At 36.8% G+C, this 18,388-nt stretch overlaps 1 protein-coding gene across 8 annotated transcripts in view; it reads right to left on the reverse strand.

The window, feature by feature from the left end:
- The window catches only part of LOC111153189 (casein kinase 1 gamma 1), a 194,812-nt gene that overhangs the window by 77,053 nt on the left and 99,371 nt on the right, over positions 1–18,388 (reverse strand). For all 8 annotated transcript variants that reach the window (XM_022512049.1, XM_022512045.1, XM_022512050.1 and 5 more), the window contains 2 exons: positions 8,853–8,893; positions 3,321–3,390 (listed from right to left, as the gene is read on the reverse strand). In XM_022512049.1, coding sequence (XP_022367757.1) covers positions 3,321–3,390; positions 8,853–8,893 — 111 coding nt within the window. The remainder of the gene's footprint in view (positions 1–3,320; positions 3,391–8,852; positions 8,894–18,388) is intronic.

An 18,388-nucleotide genomic window follows, 5' to 3' on the forward strand; every position in this document is an offset into this window, starting at 1 on the left:
AAGACATGGTGAAAACTTGTCTACTTTCTTGTCAAATGATTTACTTTCAAAATAAATTTCCTTTTTCGGCCATCCCCAGGAAATATTTTTATTAATAACTTGGCAAAAATCTAAAAAGGCATGCTTATCAAATCTTCCTAACTTTTTTTCTTTCACCAAAATACTTCCTAGCTGCCTATCATGTGAATGAACTATGTTGGGCCTTGAGATAAACTTGAGACACAAGGAAGCAGAAGATACAAGCCTTGTTCTCCAGAACTTATGGTCTCATTGCAGGGCCGGAGGGTGGAATATGTAATCACAGTTAAAGAACATTCAATACAGGATCACCAGGAACAGAATCAGGATTGAAAAAATCCCAGTATGGCCTTTAAGATGTTTAGGTGCTCAAAATCAATTACATAACCACAAAATGCAGAAAGTCTGGGATGATGACAACTTACACGAAAAAGATGTAAAGGTTTCAGCAGAGTAAAACACCGTAAAAGCATAAAAGTCAACCAGTGAAATGGTTGTTAAGATAGCTAATCTAAATTAAGAGCAATATTGTGTCCAGAACAAGGAAGATAATAATGCCATTATCTCCATACTCAAGAGTTAGTGGTGCTGTTTTATGAGGCTCATTCATAACAAAACTAGGAGAGGGAGGGAGGGAGAGAGGGAAGGAAAGAAAGTGAGTGAGAGTATATATTCCTGCTAGACAGAGGTGATAGCGAAGCATCTATAAAACATGTATACAGAAAGACTGAAGGAACTAAAGACATTTGGCTTGAAAGAGGACTTGGGATGAGTGGTGAAGGGGGCAGCATATACCAGCTATGATGCCTCTGAGCTGGTACAAGAGAGCTGAACTGTGCTGCATGGAAATAAAGGCAAATTTTGGCCTCATATAAAGCACTTCTAATGGCCAGGGCTTTCCAATACTGAACTATCTAGAAGAGGGGTAAACTCTACAGTTAGTAGTAATCAAGCAGAGATGGATGATTATTTGTTAAAAGTACCCTAGGAGAATTTCTTACACTTGGTAGAAATTGTAACAGATTCTGAAGCTCCTCCTATCTTAGAAAAGCTTCTGGCTACCTTGTTAGCTGCAGGCAAGAATATTAAAAAGATGATATCCACCACAGCTACTTTTAAGAGCAGTTAATCTCAAAAAGCAGAAAAGGAGTCAGGAATCAGGACTGAACTTTATATAAGACCTAGAAGGCTTTGTGACTTTGAGATGATTGCCAGAAGTATTGGGAGGGAGACCAATGATGGCCAATAACTGGCCTGACCACTCAAACAGCACTCTTGCTATCCCCACTAATCTCAGAGGTTGCTTGCTGCCTTAAGTGAAAGGCAATTTTTTTTAAAGATTTTATTTATTTTTTTATTTGTTTGTCAGAGAGAGAGAGAGAGAGATCTAGAGAGAGCACACACAAGCAGGCAGAGGTGGAGAGAGAAGCAGGTTCCCTGCTGAGCAAAGAGCCCGATGTGGGACTCGATCCCAGAACCCTGGGATCATGACCTGAGCCGTAGACAGTGGCTTAAACGACTGAGCCACTCAGACGTCCCGAAAGGCAATTTTTTTGAAGTCCCCTTTCCTCCAATTCTCTCCCTATTTAATCATTTCCAGTGCATGAAAAATGTCAAAACTTAAGAATCTGCAATATTCTCCTGTATTCAGGAAGAGCACAGATGCTATTCCTACATAACAGGTTCATGAAATTTTTCACTACATATTGAAAAGGGAAGACTGGCCTGTCGGATGGGTCTACTGGGAAGGGCTTACGGAGGAAATCCTGCAGACTGGCCTGGTCCCCTTCCACAGGCCCCCTCAAACTTCTAAGGTGGGCTGGATCTAGCATGTTTTTACTTGAGCCTTAGATTTGTGAAACATGTATAAACATATTTAATTAAAAATGAGCTATGATAATTGTCACCCTGAAATTTATAAAAACAGGAACAACATAACAGTCAACTTTAAAAGTTTAGTTCTGGCAAGACAAGAATCAAGTTACACAAATGCTCTGTGAACTCAGGTTCAATCTTAAATCCTATCTTAAATCCTATGCCTGGAACATTCCATATTTAAGGATATAATCAATAAACAAACATACGCTGAGAGGCTATTGTGATCAAGAACCCATTCAGGTTCAAAGAAAGACAGATGCCTATCTTGGCCCTACTAGGTCATGACTATCGCTGATTACTGCCACAGCCAGGATATAAGACCAGTTGAATAACACTGTATGGTTCTTAAATAATTCTACATAATCTAGGAAGTGAAATTCAAATTCCTACAGCAGTATTTCCAATAGTTGTACTTGAAATAAAAACATGTTTCAATCACATAAAACTGTCAGACTGAAGAAAGCATACAGTAAATGAATGTTGACAATGTCAAACAATGAAACTAGTGCTGAACAATTTTGTCTTTTGCAAGAGGTATTCTATAGATACAACCTCTTTAGGGTTGGTAACATTTGCATAGTCAAGATATTTTTCTGGAAGCCAGTAAGATATTTCAGAAATTAGAGCTTTTAGGTAAAAAACAGGTATATTTTAAAAAATTATAAATCTAATTAAAAAATCTTCAAAGGTCACAGATTAATACAATAGCGTAAGATAGGTCTTCCAAATTAAGAGAACAATGGATAAAATGACAGTGTTATGGTATTTTGAACATGTATTTTAGTATTTAGTAGTTATCTTTAAAACAGATATATAGTCTCAGTATGACAAAATACTGCTTGCAAGTTACCAAATCCTCTTCCTTTCTTTTAGTATCAAGAAATGAAAAGAGGGGGCGCCTGGGTGGCTCAGTGGGTTAAAGCCTCTGCCTTCGGCTCAGGTCATGATCCCAGGGTCCTGGGATCGAGCCCCACATCGGGCTCTCTGCTCCGCGGGGAGCCTGCTTCCTCCTCTCTCTCTGCCTGTCTCTCTACCTACTTGTGATCTCTGTCAAATGAATAAATAAAAAAAAAAATCTTAAAAAAAAAAAAAAAAGAAATGAAAAGAGAAGGAAACTACCAAAAATCAATACCTCATGTGTAATCAATCAAAATCAATACACAATGTGTATTTCAGGTGGGTGAAAGCATCCAAAGGCTGATTTGTGGGCATGCTCATGGCACAGATCCCCAATCACCTGTCCCTTCAAGGAGCCAGAGAATAAGTAGCTTTAGTTAACTATGTTTATTTATCTACTCAGCAAACAGGGGAGATATACGGTCTGGTAAAAAAAAGGTCAACTGGACAAGAAAATCTGCAAACTTCTGGGCTTTCAGCTAAGCTATATGCTAACTAAGCACATGGAGAAAACAGACTTGACTTACCTGCACTGCCGAGCTGTTTATAAAACCTGTACTCTAAATGAAGCTGTGGAGCACGTGATTTTATTGGTTCCTGAAACCCAAGAAGAGAAATTGTGATCAGATGTAGACAAATAAAATTTTTCCATTCCTAGGTTTTCAAAGTAAACCAGGGCTAAAACCACTTAATATTTTAGAGATGATATCCATATATGATAGCATTTTCTTACCACAATTTCTCTTTGAATGCACAGCTAGAGGAAGATGAAGCTGAAGTATATATAATCCCTTCACAGATATTTAAGTACAAATACTCTGTGTGAGACATAATTCAAGGATAGCTCCCTCACCATGAAATATTCTCCTGAAATGTATTCTCATAGGAAACCAGATGCCAAACCTTTTAATTAAAGACCAGCATGTATTCCCTGCCTGTTTTATTATGAATTTTGGGTGATAAACAGTATTATTTTTTAGAAAAATGATACATGCTCAGAAAAAAATTTCAAATATACAAAAATTAGGAAGAGACTAAAAGTAATCTGGGATCCTATCATTTTAAAGAAAAGCACTATTAACATTTTGGTGAATGTCCTTCTAAATATTTACACATATATTTAGATATAATACAGACTTGAAAATATATTTAAAATGAATGAGATACTATATTTTTCTTCTGTGTCTTTAAATGCAACAACATAATGATGACATCTTCCTATGGCAGTAAATAGCTTCATATATATATATATACGTTTTTTTAAATAGGCTCCATGCCCCAGGTAGGGCCTGAACTCATGACCTTGAGATCAAGAGTCATATGCCCTACCAACTGAGTAAAGCTTTATATAAATTTTAATGGCTGTAGTATTTCCCTGTATGTGTGTATTGTGTGTGTACACATATATGAAAACTTTTGGATGTTTTGACTGTTTTCAGTTTTCATTATTATGAATAATCCTGGAGGAACATTATATGCACATGTATTTTTACACTCAAGAAAATTAAAGATTGTAAATGTAATTAAAATATGTATCTTAACAAAAGTAAAATAAAATATGTACCCTTAATCAATATGATGTTCAAGTTTGCAAAAATAGTGTTTTTAAGACCCTGGGGATAAAACAGCCAAACTACCATTTTGCTCTACATTGAACTTTAAGAACTAGCTGGTTAACAGTTCTGAACTGACAGTACACTGGGCAACTAGTTAACAAGAAAATCAAACATTACCCTGGAAAGTAGATCTACATACCCATTAGGATAGCTATTATCAAAACCATAGAAAATAAGTGTTCATGAGGATGTAGAGAAATTGGACCCCCTGTGCATTGCTGGTGGGGATGTGAAATGGTACAGCTATTATGGAAAACAATATGGAAGTTCCTCCAAAAATTAAACAAAGAATTACCATATGATCCAGCAATTCTACTTTTGCATACATACCTGAAAAAACTGAAAGCAGGGACTCAAACTGATATTTATATGCCCATGTTCATAGCAACATTATTTACAATAATCAAAAGGTGGAAGTGACCCAAGTATCTAGTAACACCCGAAGAAACAAAACGTGATTACATTTTGTTACACACAAGCACACGTACGTGCCACACGTACGTGCACACACACAATATTATTCAACCACGAAAATGAAAGATATCTGAATACATACTACAACATGGATGAGCCCTGAAGACATTATGCTAAGCAAACTAAGCCAGACACAAAAGGTCAAATACTACATGATTCACTAATATGAGGTACCTAGTGTAGTCAAATTTATAGAGGCAGAAAGTTAAATGGTGGTTGCCAGGGGCTATGAGGGAGGAGATGGACAGTCAGTATTTAATACAGAATTTCAGCTGAGGAAGATGAAAAAGTTCTAGGGAAGGATGGTGGCAATGGATGCACACCAGTGTGAATGTACTTAATGCCACAGAGCAACACACTTAAAAATGGGTTAAAATGGAAAATTCTAGATACAATTCTAACAGATACATGATTTTTAAATTTTCTCTCCCATTCCATGGGTTGCCTTCTCACTGTATTCAGAGTCCTTTAATACAAAAAAGTTAATTTTTACAAAGTCCAATCAATCTCCTTCCTTGCTTGTGCTTTTTATGTCATCTAAAAAATCACCGCCAAATCCAATGTCATGAAGCTTTTGCCCTAAATTTTCTTCTAAGAGATTTATAGTTTTGGCTCTTATATTTAGATCTTTGATCCATTTTGAGTTACTTTTTTATGTCTGATGTAAGGTAAGGGTTCAGCTTCAATGCATGTGGATATCGGGTTTTCCTAACAACCTTTGTGCAAAAAACTGTCCTTTCTCTAGTGAATGGTTACTTGTCCTTTTTTAAAGACCGGCTCAAAAGAAGGAGATCCCATAGTTTCCCTTGATAATTCATCCTGATGTTAAATACATTTCATGATTTCAAAGGTCTTTATATGTAGTTTAAATCTCCACAACTGAAACTTCTTTTCTGTCCCCGACAAAAATGAAATAGCTCCTCAATAACCAGTGAATACCATAACAACTATCTTCAAATAACAAAACTATTCAATCATTTCTTAGACTTTCTTTACTCAGGCAAAGTAATTTCAATTCCTTTAACCTTTCCTCACTGGTCCTATTTTTCAGTTCTTTGATCATCTTTGAAGGCTCTTCCTGAACCCACTTGTTTTCTACATTTTTCTTAAGATATAGAATCCATAAATCATAGAATTCAGAAATTTCCTTGAAGTTATCTACTCTATCCCTTTGCTTCTGGGAAGGCTGAAATAGTTCATATCCCTAATGAGCTCCATGAAAGAACTCATATCCTTCTTTGATTATAAAATCAGCAATCATCAGAGTTGAACTTCAAGTTTCTCAAGATTCTTGTAGTCAAAAGAAAAAGTACATAAGATTAATTACACTGTAAAGTCACTTCTTTATTCAGTTATGTCTTCAAACAGAGAAGGATCACTGTTGAGAGTCTCCATTTGGCTTTAGATCTTCTACTGTAGCACCAGTAAAGCAGCCAGTGATGGAATTTGTCCTTCAGAAAAATCCCTAATAATTCACAAGAATCCAAACAGAAACAGGACAACAAATTAATATGGAACCAGAGATTGATCTTTCTGGAGGTTTTTTTCTGGAGAAAGTCTTTGGGATTCTGACAAACCACAAGGAGCAATGAATGAAAAAGCCTTCTTCAAACACAAAACTCTAAAACTTCACCGTGGACACCTTGATTGGAAATACTCAATCTGATGAGGGGTAACTAAGCTAACAGATTAGAGTTCTTTAGAGTTACAAGGCTGAAAGTGGACATAGATGTCACATATATTCAGACATGAGGAGCTCTTTATCACAGATGAAAGGACTTATACCCTTTGGCCAACCCCTTAAGCATACAGCTGAAGCCTGCTCAGACAATTAGAGCTTCAAGGTGCTCTTCTGGAAGCACTATAAAGAAAGTACATTATAAACACTCAGTCTACGTCTTATGGAAGGTGGCAAGATTAGGAGCATGGAGAGAAATTTTTTTCTTTTTTAACAACTGTTAGAAAACTTCTGTTAAAAAGAACCTGAGAAATCTCGGTGATGGGGTAAAGGAAGGGCTCATTATACTATTTTATGTTGTATATGATTTTTTAAAAAGGTTCCTAGAAATCTAAGAAACAAAAGCCCACAGTGAAGATCCAAACAAAGTAGAAAGAAAACAGTACCAGCAGGGCTTCCTTATATTTCTGTGCCAGATGCTGATTACATTTCCACAGAGGGCTGGCTATTTGCCAGAATCACGGTTATTCTGGAACACACATGTCTGCCTGAAATCCTAAACCAACAGCAGACGGCTACCTTGTAGGACTATAATGCTTAAGGCACATTTTGCTGTTCCAATGAAAAGAGCTCAATTACTGCCCTCATATCTCCCATGGAGAACACAGCCCAACAGCAAGAGAGGAGGCCCATAGGCAAGATTGTTATCCTATAAAAAGCCTTTATTTAAGATTTATTTGAAAGAGAATGAGCTCCTGAGACACATCATACTAGATGATATGAAGTCTATTTTTAGCTTTCACTCTTGACCATACAAAGTAGAATAAAGTTCAATAAACTACAAGTGAAATGCAGTAATCCATCATGTGAACAATATGTAATAAGTTTATCTAATGAGGTTAACTAATATGAACTTGGAAGAAGAAATCTAGATAGAAAAGACTGTCCCTCACAAAAAGCCTCTAGAGGAGTCTTGATAAATAAAGGGAAAATAAGAAAGATATATAGCATTGAGACAGTATTTTAAAGTGTTTCAGGAGCTGCTTCCTCCTGTTACTAGTCCAACTTACTGAAGCAGTAAAACAGAAAAATTAAAAACAAAAACAAAAACAAAAAAAACAGATGAACTAGGGAACACTTCTACAAAACCAAATTCCTACAAATAAAAAATATGGTTACTCCTTTGATATTCAATCTGAGAAAATATTTGGCCTGCACTGTTACATGTATTACCTGTCTTCCTGCTCCCCTTTCTCCAACAAGAGTTCCAAGTCAACAAACATAAGAAAACACGTGGTTCCCTAGCAGCTACCTGCTCTAAGCCCTGCTTCCTGTCCATGTCTTTGTAGAGAAACCGATCTGGTAACTGTCTGATAATTGTCTTCAAAAGACAACTCTGACTTTTCGATAAACTGACAAGCTCAATCGACACACTGAGCAGGTGTGGATGTGGTTAAGTGCAATTTGTTAGAAAAGAACAGCATTATCACAATTATCACACCATACTTCCTTCAATCATTAACTCCTCTGTCTTCCAACTAATAAAGCCCCAAACTGCCTGTAAATCCTGGGAAACTTCGTAGGAAGACAAACATTTACACAGTAACATAGAAACTAGTCATCTGACATCTCATATGACTAGAAATGATTTTGTATTGACCTTAAATATAAGATAAAGAATTTTCTTCTAAAATTACCCTTCCTCAAAAATAACATATTTTTTAAAACAGGATGTTATCTTTAATGACCACTTTAATTATTTATAAGATTAGTATTGACAAAACCAAGTCAACTTTTTGTTTCAAATGTGAATACAAGATTTTCACATTTGACAGTTTTTAAGGCCATGATTTGATTATCAGATTTGGTTCTCTAACACTAAGTATATTAATAAATACCTTACATTTTAAAAATGAATTAGTCACAGTCATGCAAAAGGAAATGAAAATTTCCAGTGGTTTTATCTTTTAAAATAGCACTGTGAAAGTTACAAAATTCACAGAAATTACAAATCTTCCAGTGTCTTTCTTCCAGCTATTTTTTAATAACTATTTTTTGATTCATTGCTGCTGAAACTAGAGTTAGCAACATCTAACTACACAGCACTACACAGTATATAGTGATTCATCACTGTAACACTATATATGGTTGAAGGAAAGTGACTATGTGGGAACATATGCAAAAGAGAAAAAATTAATATTTTTGTGAATACTTACAACTATTCCCTGTAAAAAAATATGTGAGGGTGAGAGCACCAAAACATAATTACCGCAAATATAAATTTTACTCACCAGTTTGATAGCTACATATTCATTGGTGTAGAGATTTTTACCTAGGGGAAAACAGAATGTATATGTTTTAGTGACATTTATTTTGGGAAATGCAAAGCAAAATCTTAGCGTACAGGGTCATGAGAAAGGTCATATTCCCAATGCTACTCACATATATGAAACATGATTTATAAGTGAAAAGCTAAACAGAGATAATGAGACCCAGTAAGACAAGAATAGAAACCACTTGAGGATTTGGAAATTTAAGTTAGGCATGAGAACTTAAAAAAAAGAAAACAAATTTCTTTTCTCTCTCATACACACATTTTGTTATTTATTATTTCCCAACTATTAAACTATGAAGCAAACCAAGAAACGCCAGAATATCAAAAACACACATTTTAACTTTTGGCACAATAAACACAAACCTCTCAATTTTTTAAACTCACTAACAAATGGGGATTATATATTATTTGTCACGGTATTCAGTGTCACCTTGGCAAAAAGGACAGTGTGAAATAAAACCAATCACTGCCCATCCTCCTTTTGGAAGACTCATCTCAGTAGATGATTCTCAAAGCTGCTGTGATTCTTCACCAGAATTCTAGCTCTTTATGAGCAGAAAACAGCTCTCCACCTGGACAACACTTAGACGTCTCAAAGTTCTTCTTGCAATATTAACGACTTTTCCTCCTGACTTCTCCACCTGTATAAATGGAACCAATATTCTCCTAGACATCTAAAGTGCCTGGAAGGAGGATGAGGATGAAAGCAGCAATTAACCACTTGGTAAGCCTGTGCTCCACACTGGGTACTTAACCACCCTCACCAACCCATCTCTACTGATTCTTGAAGGCTAATTTTAATTTCTCCTGAGTGTTTAGTTATGGCATTGGACTTCACATTTCTTCTTATAGATCTGTCCTATCTTAATCAGCTAGATTATAAATATCTTGGTAAGAATTTTATCTGATGATTCTCTCAATGTCCTATGGTGCTTAAGACCATGTTCTGCACATCTCAAAGACACCCAAAACCTTGACTAATGAAAAGTTACTGGCACATATAGTGTAACTACTATTTAAATAATACATGGAAGTAAATGTTATATTTATACATATACACACACATATATGTACACAGTTGAATATATATGCACGGATAAGGATATAGAAAGATGTACATTAAGGTATTAAAATGACTGTTTCTTACTATTTTGATTTTTTTGTTTTTATAATGAACAAAAAGCTGCTTGCAATATAAGTTCCTATTTTAACCAGGATTTAGACAACAGATGGCCCTTTGCAAATCATATCATTATATTTTTAATACTGCTATCAGGTTGCCAAGCACCTTTATGTGTCAAAGAGCACATTAATTTAGGAATAACTTTTGTCTGCAAATAACATAATAAAGAGGACTCAGAGATTGCCAGAGAAATACCTAAGAAACAATTTTAAGATGAACTTCTTTTTTTAGAAGCAAAAGTAGAAAACAGGTATTTTTTCTCTATATATTAATTGCATTAAGCTTCTAAAAGTTAATTTGTGTTTCTGATTAATCCTCTTACCAAAAACATTTTTAAAAATGTATTCGATGCAACTGTGAAAAGGATACTAATAACTGGGAGCAGATAGTTGAAGTAGAAACAGCCAATAGAGGCAGATTAAAACCCCAACTTGGGCAGGCATCTCATATCTGTATGGATTCTCTACATGTACAAAATTAAATTTTATTTTCTCCAAAAGCAGGGGTGGCACCTGGGTGGCTCAGTGGGTTAAGCCTCTGCCTTAGGCTCAGGTCATGATCCCAGGGTCCTGGGACTGAGCCCGCGTTGGGCTCTCTGCTCAGCAGGGAGTCTGCTTCTCCCTCTCCCTCTGCTCTTCCCCCTGCTCATGCTTGCACTTGGTCTCTTTCTCTCAAAACATATAATAACCTTTAAAAAACAAAAACAAAAAAAACTCCAACTTGGCCACAGACTTCTCCCACACCAGATACAATACTGCATAAAGATTTTTCAGGATAGCTCTTCCTGGCACAGTATAAGCACTGCTATTATGACCCAAAATCAACTTTGGCACAAGGCTGACCCTAAAAATTTAGTATCACTTAGAGGAAAATGGTCAAGTTTAAACTTGTAAACATGGGGGTGCCTGGGTGGCTCAGTGGGTTAAAGTTCTGCCTTTAGCTCACGTCATGATCCCAGGGTCATGGGATCGAGTCCTGCATCGGGCTCTCTGCTCAGCGGGGAGCCTGTTTCCTCCTCTCTCTCTGCCTACTTGTGATCTTTGTCTGTCAAATAAATGAATAAAATCTTTAAAAAAAATTGTAAACATGTTTAGGAGTCTTTATGAATTGGACACCACCCTTTCCACGCCCTGCCCAGCCAGTTTTTTTAACAGTAAGAATTCCTATGGGGAGTAGAGGCACCAAAATTCACACCTTACACATTTAAAGTACAACATGCCCGTACTGTCAAAGAATTAACTTAACCTTTGAAGTACATGCTTAACCTAACAGATCTTCAATTCCACAGATACAACACTTAAGTGAAGTAAGGTGATGGTGTACATGTAAGAGTAATAAACCTAGATTCTGATCTGTGAGCAAGAAAAGAGAGAAGGCAGTTTAGGATTTCTTGGGGAAGATATTCTTTTCTTTCTTGTCCCCATCTACTTCCCCCATCCACACCCCCTGGCTAAAGTCTTAAAAAATGAGTTGGATTTTAATAGATGAAAAAGGGGAAAAGGCATCCCAAGGCAAAGAAACTGTATGAAAAAACAAAAAAGCGATGAAGTAGATGTAGTCTAACAATGAAAGGTGGTCTGGGAGTCGATGAACTATAAGTTGCATCATGAGCATCAGGACAGAGCAGGAATAGGGAAAGAGTGGTTAGGGTAACAAAGGAAACTAGAAAAGTAAGGCTCAGGCCACACAGGAAAAATCCTCAATGCCATCTTAAAGTTTAAAACCAAAAATTTTTGTAGGGTAGTGACATGATCAGATCTGTGATTATGAATAACCATTTGTGAGGAAGCATAAACGATGAACTAGAAAATAAGAGACCACAGGTGCATGGGCAATGCCGCTGGTTAAGCCTCCAACTCTTGGTTTCAGCTCAGGTGGTAGTATCAGTGTTGTGAGATCAAGCCCTGCATCGGGCTCCATGCTCAGTGAGGAGTCTGCTTAAGATTCTCTCTCCTGCTCCTTCTGCCCCTCCCCCTCAGTGCTTGCTCGCTCGATCTAAAATAAATAAATCTTTTTTTTTGAAGATTTTATTTATTTATTTGACAAAGAGAGAGAGCAAGAGAGGGAACCCAAGCAGGGGGAGTGGAAGAGGGAGAAGCAGGCTCCCCTCGGAGCAAGGAGCCCGATGCAAGACTCGATCCCAGACCCTGGGATCATGACCTGAACCAAAGGCAGACACTTAATGACTGAGCAACCCAGGCACCCAAATAAACAAATCTTTTTTAAAAAGAAGGAAAGATAAATAGAATCTTAAAAAAAAAAAAAAAGGAAAGAAAAATAAGAGACCAAAGGTAGGGGAAAGCATTTGTACATTTAATACCCAGCCTATGCAGATATCAGACATCTAACACTCAGTTCTCACCCTGCAGAGACTGTATTCTAGGTCCTCATATAGGGCCTTAACACAGGTGGCTCAATTATTAAATTAATCACATAATGTGATGAGTTATAAGAAAAATATGAACAAGTCAATATAGGAGATTGGATGAGGGAGGGTAAAGCATTCCACCACGAGAGGCATTTGAGGGAAGGCTCAAAGAGGAGACAATAAAGGGTATATAATAAAATACTAATTTGAATAGTGAGGTGGAAACATAATAGAAATTGTGCAGAATCCAATATACTCTGGGTAAGCCAATATGAATGAAGCACAAGTATATGGACAGAAATGGTGAGAAGTAAAGCCAGAAAGATCCAACAGGGACAGGTGAATAACCCTGAATGCCAGCTTCTTACTCTAAGGTATATACAACCATGTGTATGTGGAGAGGTGTCAGGCCATAAGATATACAAATAAAACAAAATTTTCCTAGATCTTCACTTTTCTTTGAAGATTTGGGGAAAATATTTTGTATAGTTAAAAAGTTATTACAGAAATTGCACAGATTTCATTTGAAGAAAAAAAATGCAAGAGTTTAAGGAAATCCCAAGCATTTATGGATATGCTTCTTCCAGAGGCCACAGTGGTCTCACCAATCAGCAATCAGTGGGGAAACTGTTTCTCATTTTCCCTATGTTCATCTGGGTGGCCCAGCTTTCACAATGTATTTCACTTCCATCTCTTGTGAGCCACATGTTGCCAGGGAAAGAGGTGATTTAGCCATCCAACTTCTATAGACTTGCCACTAAGTTCTTTTTTTACTCTAGCATCCTTGCTTTCTGAGTTCCTAGTGTCTCCAATTCTTGAGCTTAACTGGTGTATTTTGTATTACAAACTGGCTTAACCTTTCAATCATCGGCTTTCTCTGGACTGCTAAGTCAGTTACCACTTGACTACTTGCTTTCCAGCTTCCAAAATTTTGTTAACTTTTTTTTTTTTTAAAGATTTATTTATTTATTTATTTGACAGATAGAGATCACAAGTAGGCAGAGAGGCAGGCAGAAAGAGAGGAGGAAGCAGGCTCCCCGCTGAGCAGAGAGCACGATGTGGGCTCAATACCAGGACCCTGGGATCATGACCTGAGCAGAAGGCGGAGGCTTTAACCCACTGAGCCACCCAGGCGCCCCTAGTTAACATTTCTCACTTGTTTTCCTCTTCTCTCCCACTTTTTTTTTTGGTTCTTTGCGGTTTTACGACTTAAAAGGTCAAAAGGAATGTTCAACTCAACTTCTTATCCCTAGCAACAAACACAGTATTTGATATATAATAGGTAACAGATGCTAGCTGCAATGAACCAAATTAACTTAACATACAGAGAAGGTTCTTCTGAGAAAGTTCTGGGATAAAAAAGAAAAAAGAAGTCTAGTTTACAATCAGATATGGATAATCCTAAATGCAAATACAGGAGTTTTGACTTCCTTATTCAGCTTGCTGTGAAACCAACAAAGGTCTTGTGCTAAGAGAAAAAGCATAATGGTGAAATACTAATTATTAATCTGGCCCCAAAGTATAAAGTAAAAGAGAGGAGAATACTTAGAGAGATGATGAAGGGGAAGCTTCATCTTTACGTCTTTGGTTAGGTTTATTCTAACCAAACAAATATTGTCAAAATGTCTAACAGAACACTTAAAAAATAACATCTACCACACCTAGTATGATTATGAGCATTACATGAGTTAGAATATGTGAAACTTCTTTACAAGCTGCTAGGTGCTAGATAAACCTAACTTTTATTTTATTGCAGGGTATGAGCCAATATTTCCTGGCAGAAAACGACTTAAAAATATGATTTATAATTAAGGCATTTCAAAGAAAAAAACTAATAATCTTTGGATTATATGTAAAAGTGGGGGATAAGGAAAAGAGAAGGGTCAAAAATGATGTCTCCATTAGTGGAGAACAGAAAGAGAACCAAGAGAGGAAGCACCCTTCCACTCTACCATGATGATGCCTCCTTCCAAGTTCCCACTAAATCTAAAAGTAACAAGACAGTTATGAAACATCTCTCAGCTTCAACTTTCATACCTATATAAAAAATATAATCACAGAAACATAATGAATGAGACAGCCTATGTTAACACGAAATGTGATGGCTGATACATCACAAAATATTGCTTGTGTTTGCTAACCTTCTCTGGGGGCACCAAAAGAACTGAACACATGTCACCCTCTTACAAAGCAATTATCCTTATTCCTAAGAGGTAATGGAGGTGACTGGATAATTCTCTTGAGCTATGCATCAGTCAAATGAATTCCTCTGCCAGAGGGCATCATTAAGACTGAACAGGCCAACACAAAATGCAGCCATGTGGAAAGCTAGACAATCACTCAGCCACTATCCTCCTCAATGATGTACATATTCAAAAATGTTGCTCTGGAAGACTTACAAAAATAGAGGGTTAAAATCCTGCCCATTCAGAATGAATGACTGCTGCAGCTGAAATGTATTTATTAAGTATATATATTTAAAACATTATCAGTAACTGTGAGAAAGGCAGGCAGTTTAATGGACAGCAAAGTACCATCGATGAGATGGCACAATCCCAAGCACTCAAAGCTTTTAGAATCTGCTGCACAAAATCCACAATGCTTCCCACGCTCACTTCCTGGCTCTGAGTTCTTTTATTGTTAATGGAAATGAAACTGCATTACATAGCAGCTTCTGGAGCTTTACATCTAAGCTCAGCCCTTTTGAAGCAGCAGTCCTCGATGTGATGCTGCCCATAAAACCCACTGCATGAAGACTTCCTATTGCAGTAAGTCACCTACAGAGACAACATTTACCGTAAGCTTCATCAGACACAGCATTATTTCAAAGAACCAGCAGGTCTCAGTTCTCAGAGTCACACTGATAAAGGAACATACAGCCTCAGGTTCCCAGTTTAGTTAGATCTCCAGCTGTCACATTTTCTTGCCCTAAAGTGAAAGTAGTACATTTATAAATTACTACCTAGAACTTGTAAAAAAAAAAAAAAAAAATCCAGCCAAACGAACTTGGGGTTCTTTTGTGTTAAAACAAGAAACCACTTTTATGTAACTCAGATTGGTTACCATGTCTATTTAGGGTAAAGAGGACAGACTGGCCTAATGCCTTCAGCACCCAGAGAATATCTTTTTAAGCAGGCAGTATGATTAGGGGTAAGAAGATAACAAAATGGCACTACAACTTTAAAGAAAAAAGCCACAAGTTGTTTTCATTTTTATTAACTTAATTCTACTAGTATATTAGTATAATGTGCAGAAATATTTCCCAAATGGTTAGCAGTTAACAGCAAAAATAAAATTTCTCTTTGTGCTAAATTTTCTGAAGGACTTACTTGTCAGTTTCAGTAGTATATTATTAAAAAACTTACTACATCTTGCTTGACACTTTTGACAGCACAGAGCATGTTTATTAGTACTATGCAAAAATATGTCTATTTTATTTATTTTATTTTAAAGAGGTCTATTTTAGACAATATTAAAATGTCTTCTCAACTGCAGGACATGATCCATTAGTGGAGTGTGACATAAATAAATACATGGGGTCCTGACCAACATGTTCTTTGAAGAAAAACAGTGTAAAATAAAAAAATACAATATACCACACTTAGCAAGGATATGATTTCATGAAATGTTTGTTGCAGATATACATACATATTAAATTGCGTATGCACTGGATCACAATATAATTTATTTAGTGTGGGTCATAGTAAAAAAAATAAAAGCCATTAATAAAAGCCTTCCAGTGACACGTGGCTCACTCAAGTGGCAGAGTGTGCAAGTCTTGATCTCAAGGTCATGAATTCAACCAAAACAACAAGATACTTAGGAATAAACCTAACCAAAGACGTAAAAGACCTGCACTCTGAAAACTATAAGACACGGATGAAAGAAACTGAAGACAACACAAAGAAATGGAAAAACATTCCATGCTCATGGATTGGAAGAACAAATATTGTCAAAATGTCTATACTATGCAAAGCTATCCGCACCTTTAATGCAATCCTTATCAAAATACCATCAGCATTTTTCACAGAGCTAGAACAAATAATCCTAAAATTTATATGGAACCACAAAAGACCCCGAATAGCCAAAGCAAAAAAAGAAAAAGAAAAGTAAAGCTGGAGGCATCACAACTCTAGACTTCAAATTAAATTACAAAGCTGTAGTAATCAAAACAGTATGGTACCAGCACAAAAACAGACACATAGATCAAAGAAACAGAATAGAGAACCCAGAAATGAAACCACAACTATGTCATCAATTAACCTCTGACAAAGCTGTAAAGAATATCTAATGGGAAAAACACAGTCTCTTCAACAAATGGTGTAGGGAAATTCAGTAGCAACGTGCAAAAGAATGAAACTGGACCACTTTCTTACACCATACACAAAAATCAATTCAAAATGGATTAAAGACCTAAATGTGAGACTTGAAACCATAAAAATCTTAGAAAAGAATACAGGCAGTAACCTCTGTGACAGGAGCCATAGTAACTTCTTTCTAGATATGTCTCTAGAGGCAAGAGAAACAAATGCAACTATAAAATTAGGACTTCACTAAAGTAAAACGCTTCTGCACAGTGAAGGAAACAACAAAACCAAAATGCAGCCTACAGAATGGGATAAGATATTTGCAAATGACGTCTCTGATAAAGGGGTAGTATCCAAAATCTATAAAGAACTTATCAATCTCAACACCCAAAAAATGAATAATCCAAGTAAAAAATGGGCAGAAGAAATGAACAGACAGGGGCGCCTGGGTGGCTCAGTAGGTTAAGCTGCTGCCTTCGGCTCAGGTCATGATCTCAGGGTCCTGGGATCGAGCCCCGCAACGGGCTCTCTGCTCAACAGGGAGCCTGCTTCCTCCTCTCTCTCTGCCTGCCTCTCTGACTGCTTGTGATCTGTCTCTGTCAAATAAATAAATAAAATCTTTAAAAAAAAAAAAAAAAGAAATGAACAGACATTTCTTCAAAGAAGACATCCAAATGGCGAACAGACACATGAAAAGATGCTCCACATCACTCATAATCAGAGAAACACAAATCAAAACTACAATGAGATACCACCTCACCCCTGTCAGAATGGCTAAAATCAACAGCACAGGAAACAACAGATGTTGACGAGGATGTGAAGGAGAACCCTCATACTGTTGATGGGAATGCAAGCTGCTACAGCTCTCCTGGAAAACATCAGGAGGTCCCTCAAAAAGTTAAAAGTAAAACCACCCTATGATCCAGCAATCATACCACTAGCTACTTATCCAAAGAATACAAAAATACTAATTCAAAAAGATACACGTACCCCGATGTTTATAAAGCATTATCTACAATAGTCAAATTATGTAAACAGCCCAAATGTCCATTGATGAATGGATAAAGATGTGGTATGGGGGGCCTAGTGGCTCAGTCAGTTAAGTGTCTGCCTTTGGCTTGGGTGGTGACCCCAAGGTCCTAGGATTGAGCCCTGCAAAGGGGTCCCTGTTTAGCGGAGAGCCTGCTTCTCTCTCTCCCTCTGATGCTCCCCCTGCTTGTATTCTCACACTCTATCAAATAAAGAAAATAAAATTTAAAAAAAGATGTGGTATATACATACACATATAATGGAATATTACTCGGCCATAAAAAAGAATGAACTCTTGCCATTTGCAATAACATGGATGAAACAACATTATTGCTATGCTAAGCGACATAAGTCAGTCAGAGAAAGACAAATACCAAATGGTCTCACTCATATGTAGAACTTAAGAAACAAAACAAACAAGCAAAGAGAAAAGGTTGGGGAGGACCAAGAAACAGACTCTTAACTATAGAGAACTGATGGTTACCAGTGGAGGTGGGTGGTGGGATGGGTGAAATATGTGATTAAATATGGGATTAAGGAGTTCGGTTGCTGTGATGAGCAGCAGGTGGTGTATGGAAGTATTAATCACTGTATTGTACACCTAT

This window comes from Enhydra lutris, unplaced genomic scaffold (genome assembly GCF_002288905.1).
Source record: "Enhydra lutris kenyoni isolate GAN:26980312 unplaced genomic scaffold, ASM228890v2 scaffoldscaffold31, whole genome shotgun sequence".
NCBI classification, from domain to species: Eukaryota; Metazoa; Chordata; class Mammalia; order Carnivora; family Mustelidae; genus Enhydra; species Enhydra lutris.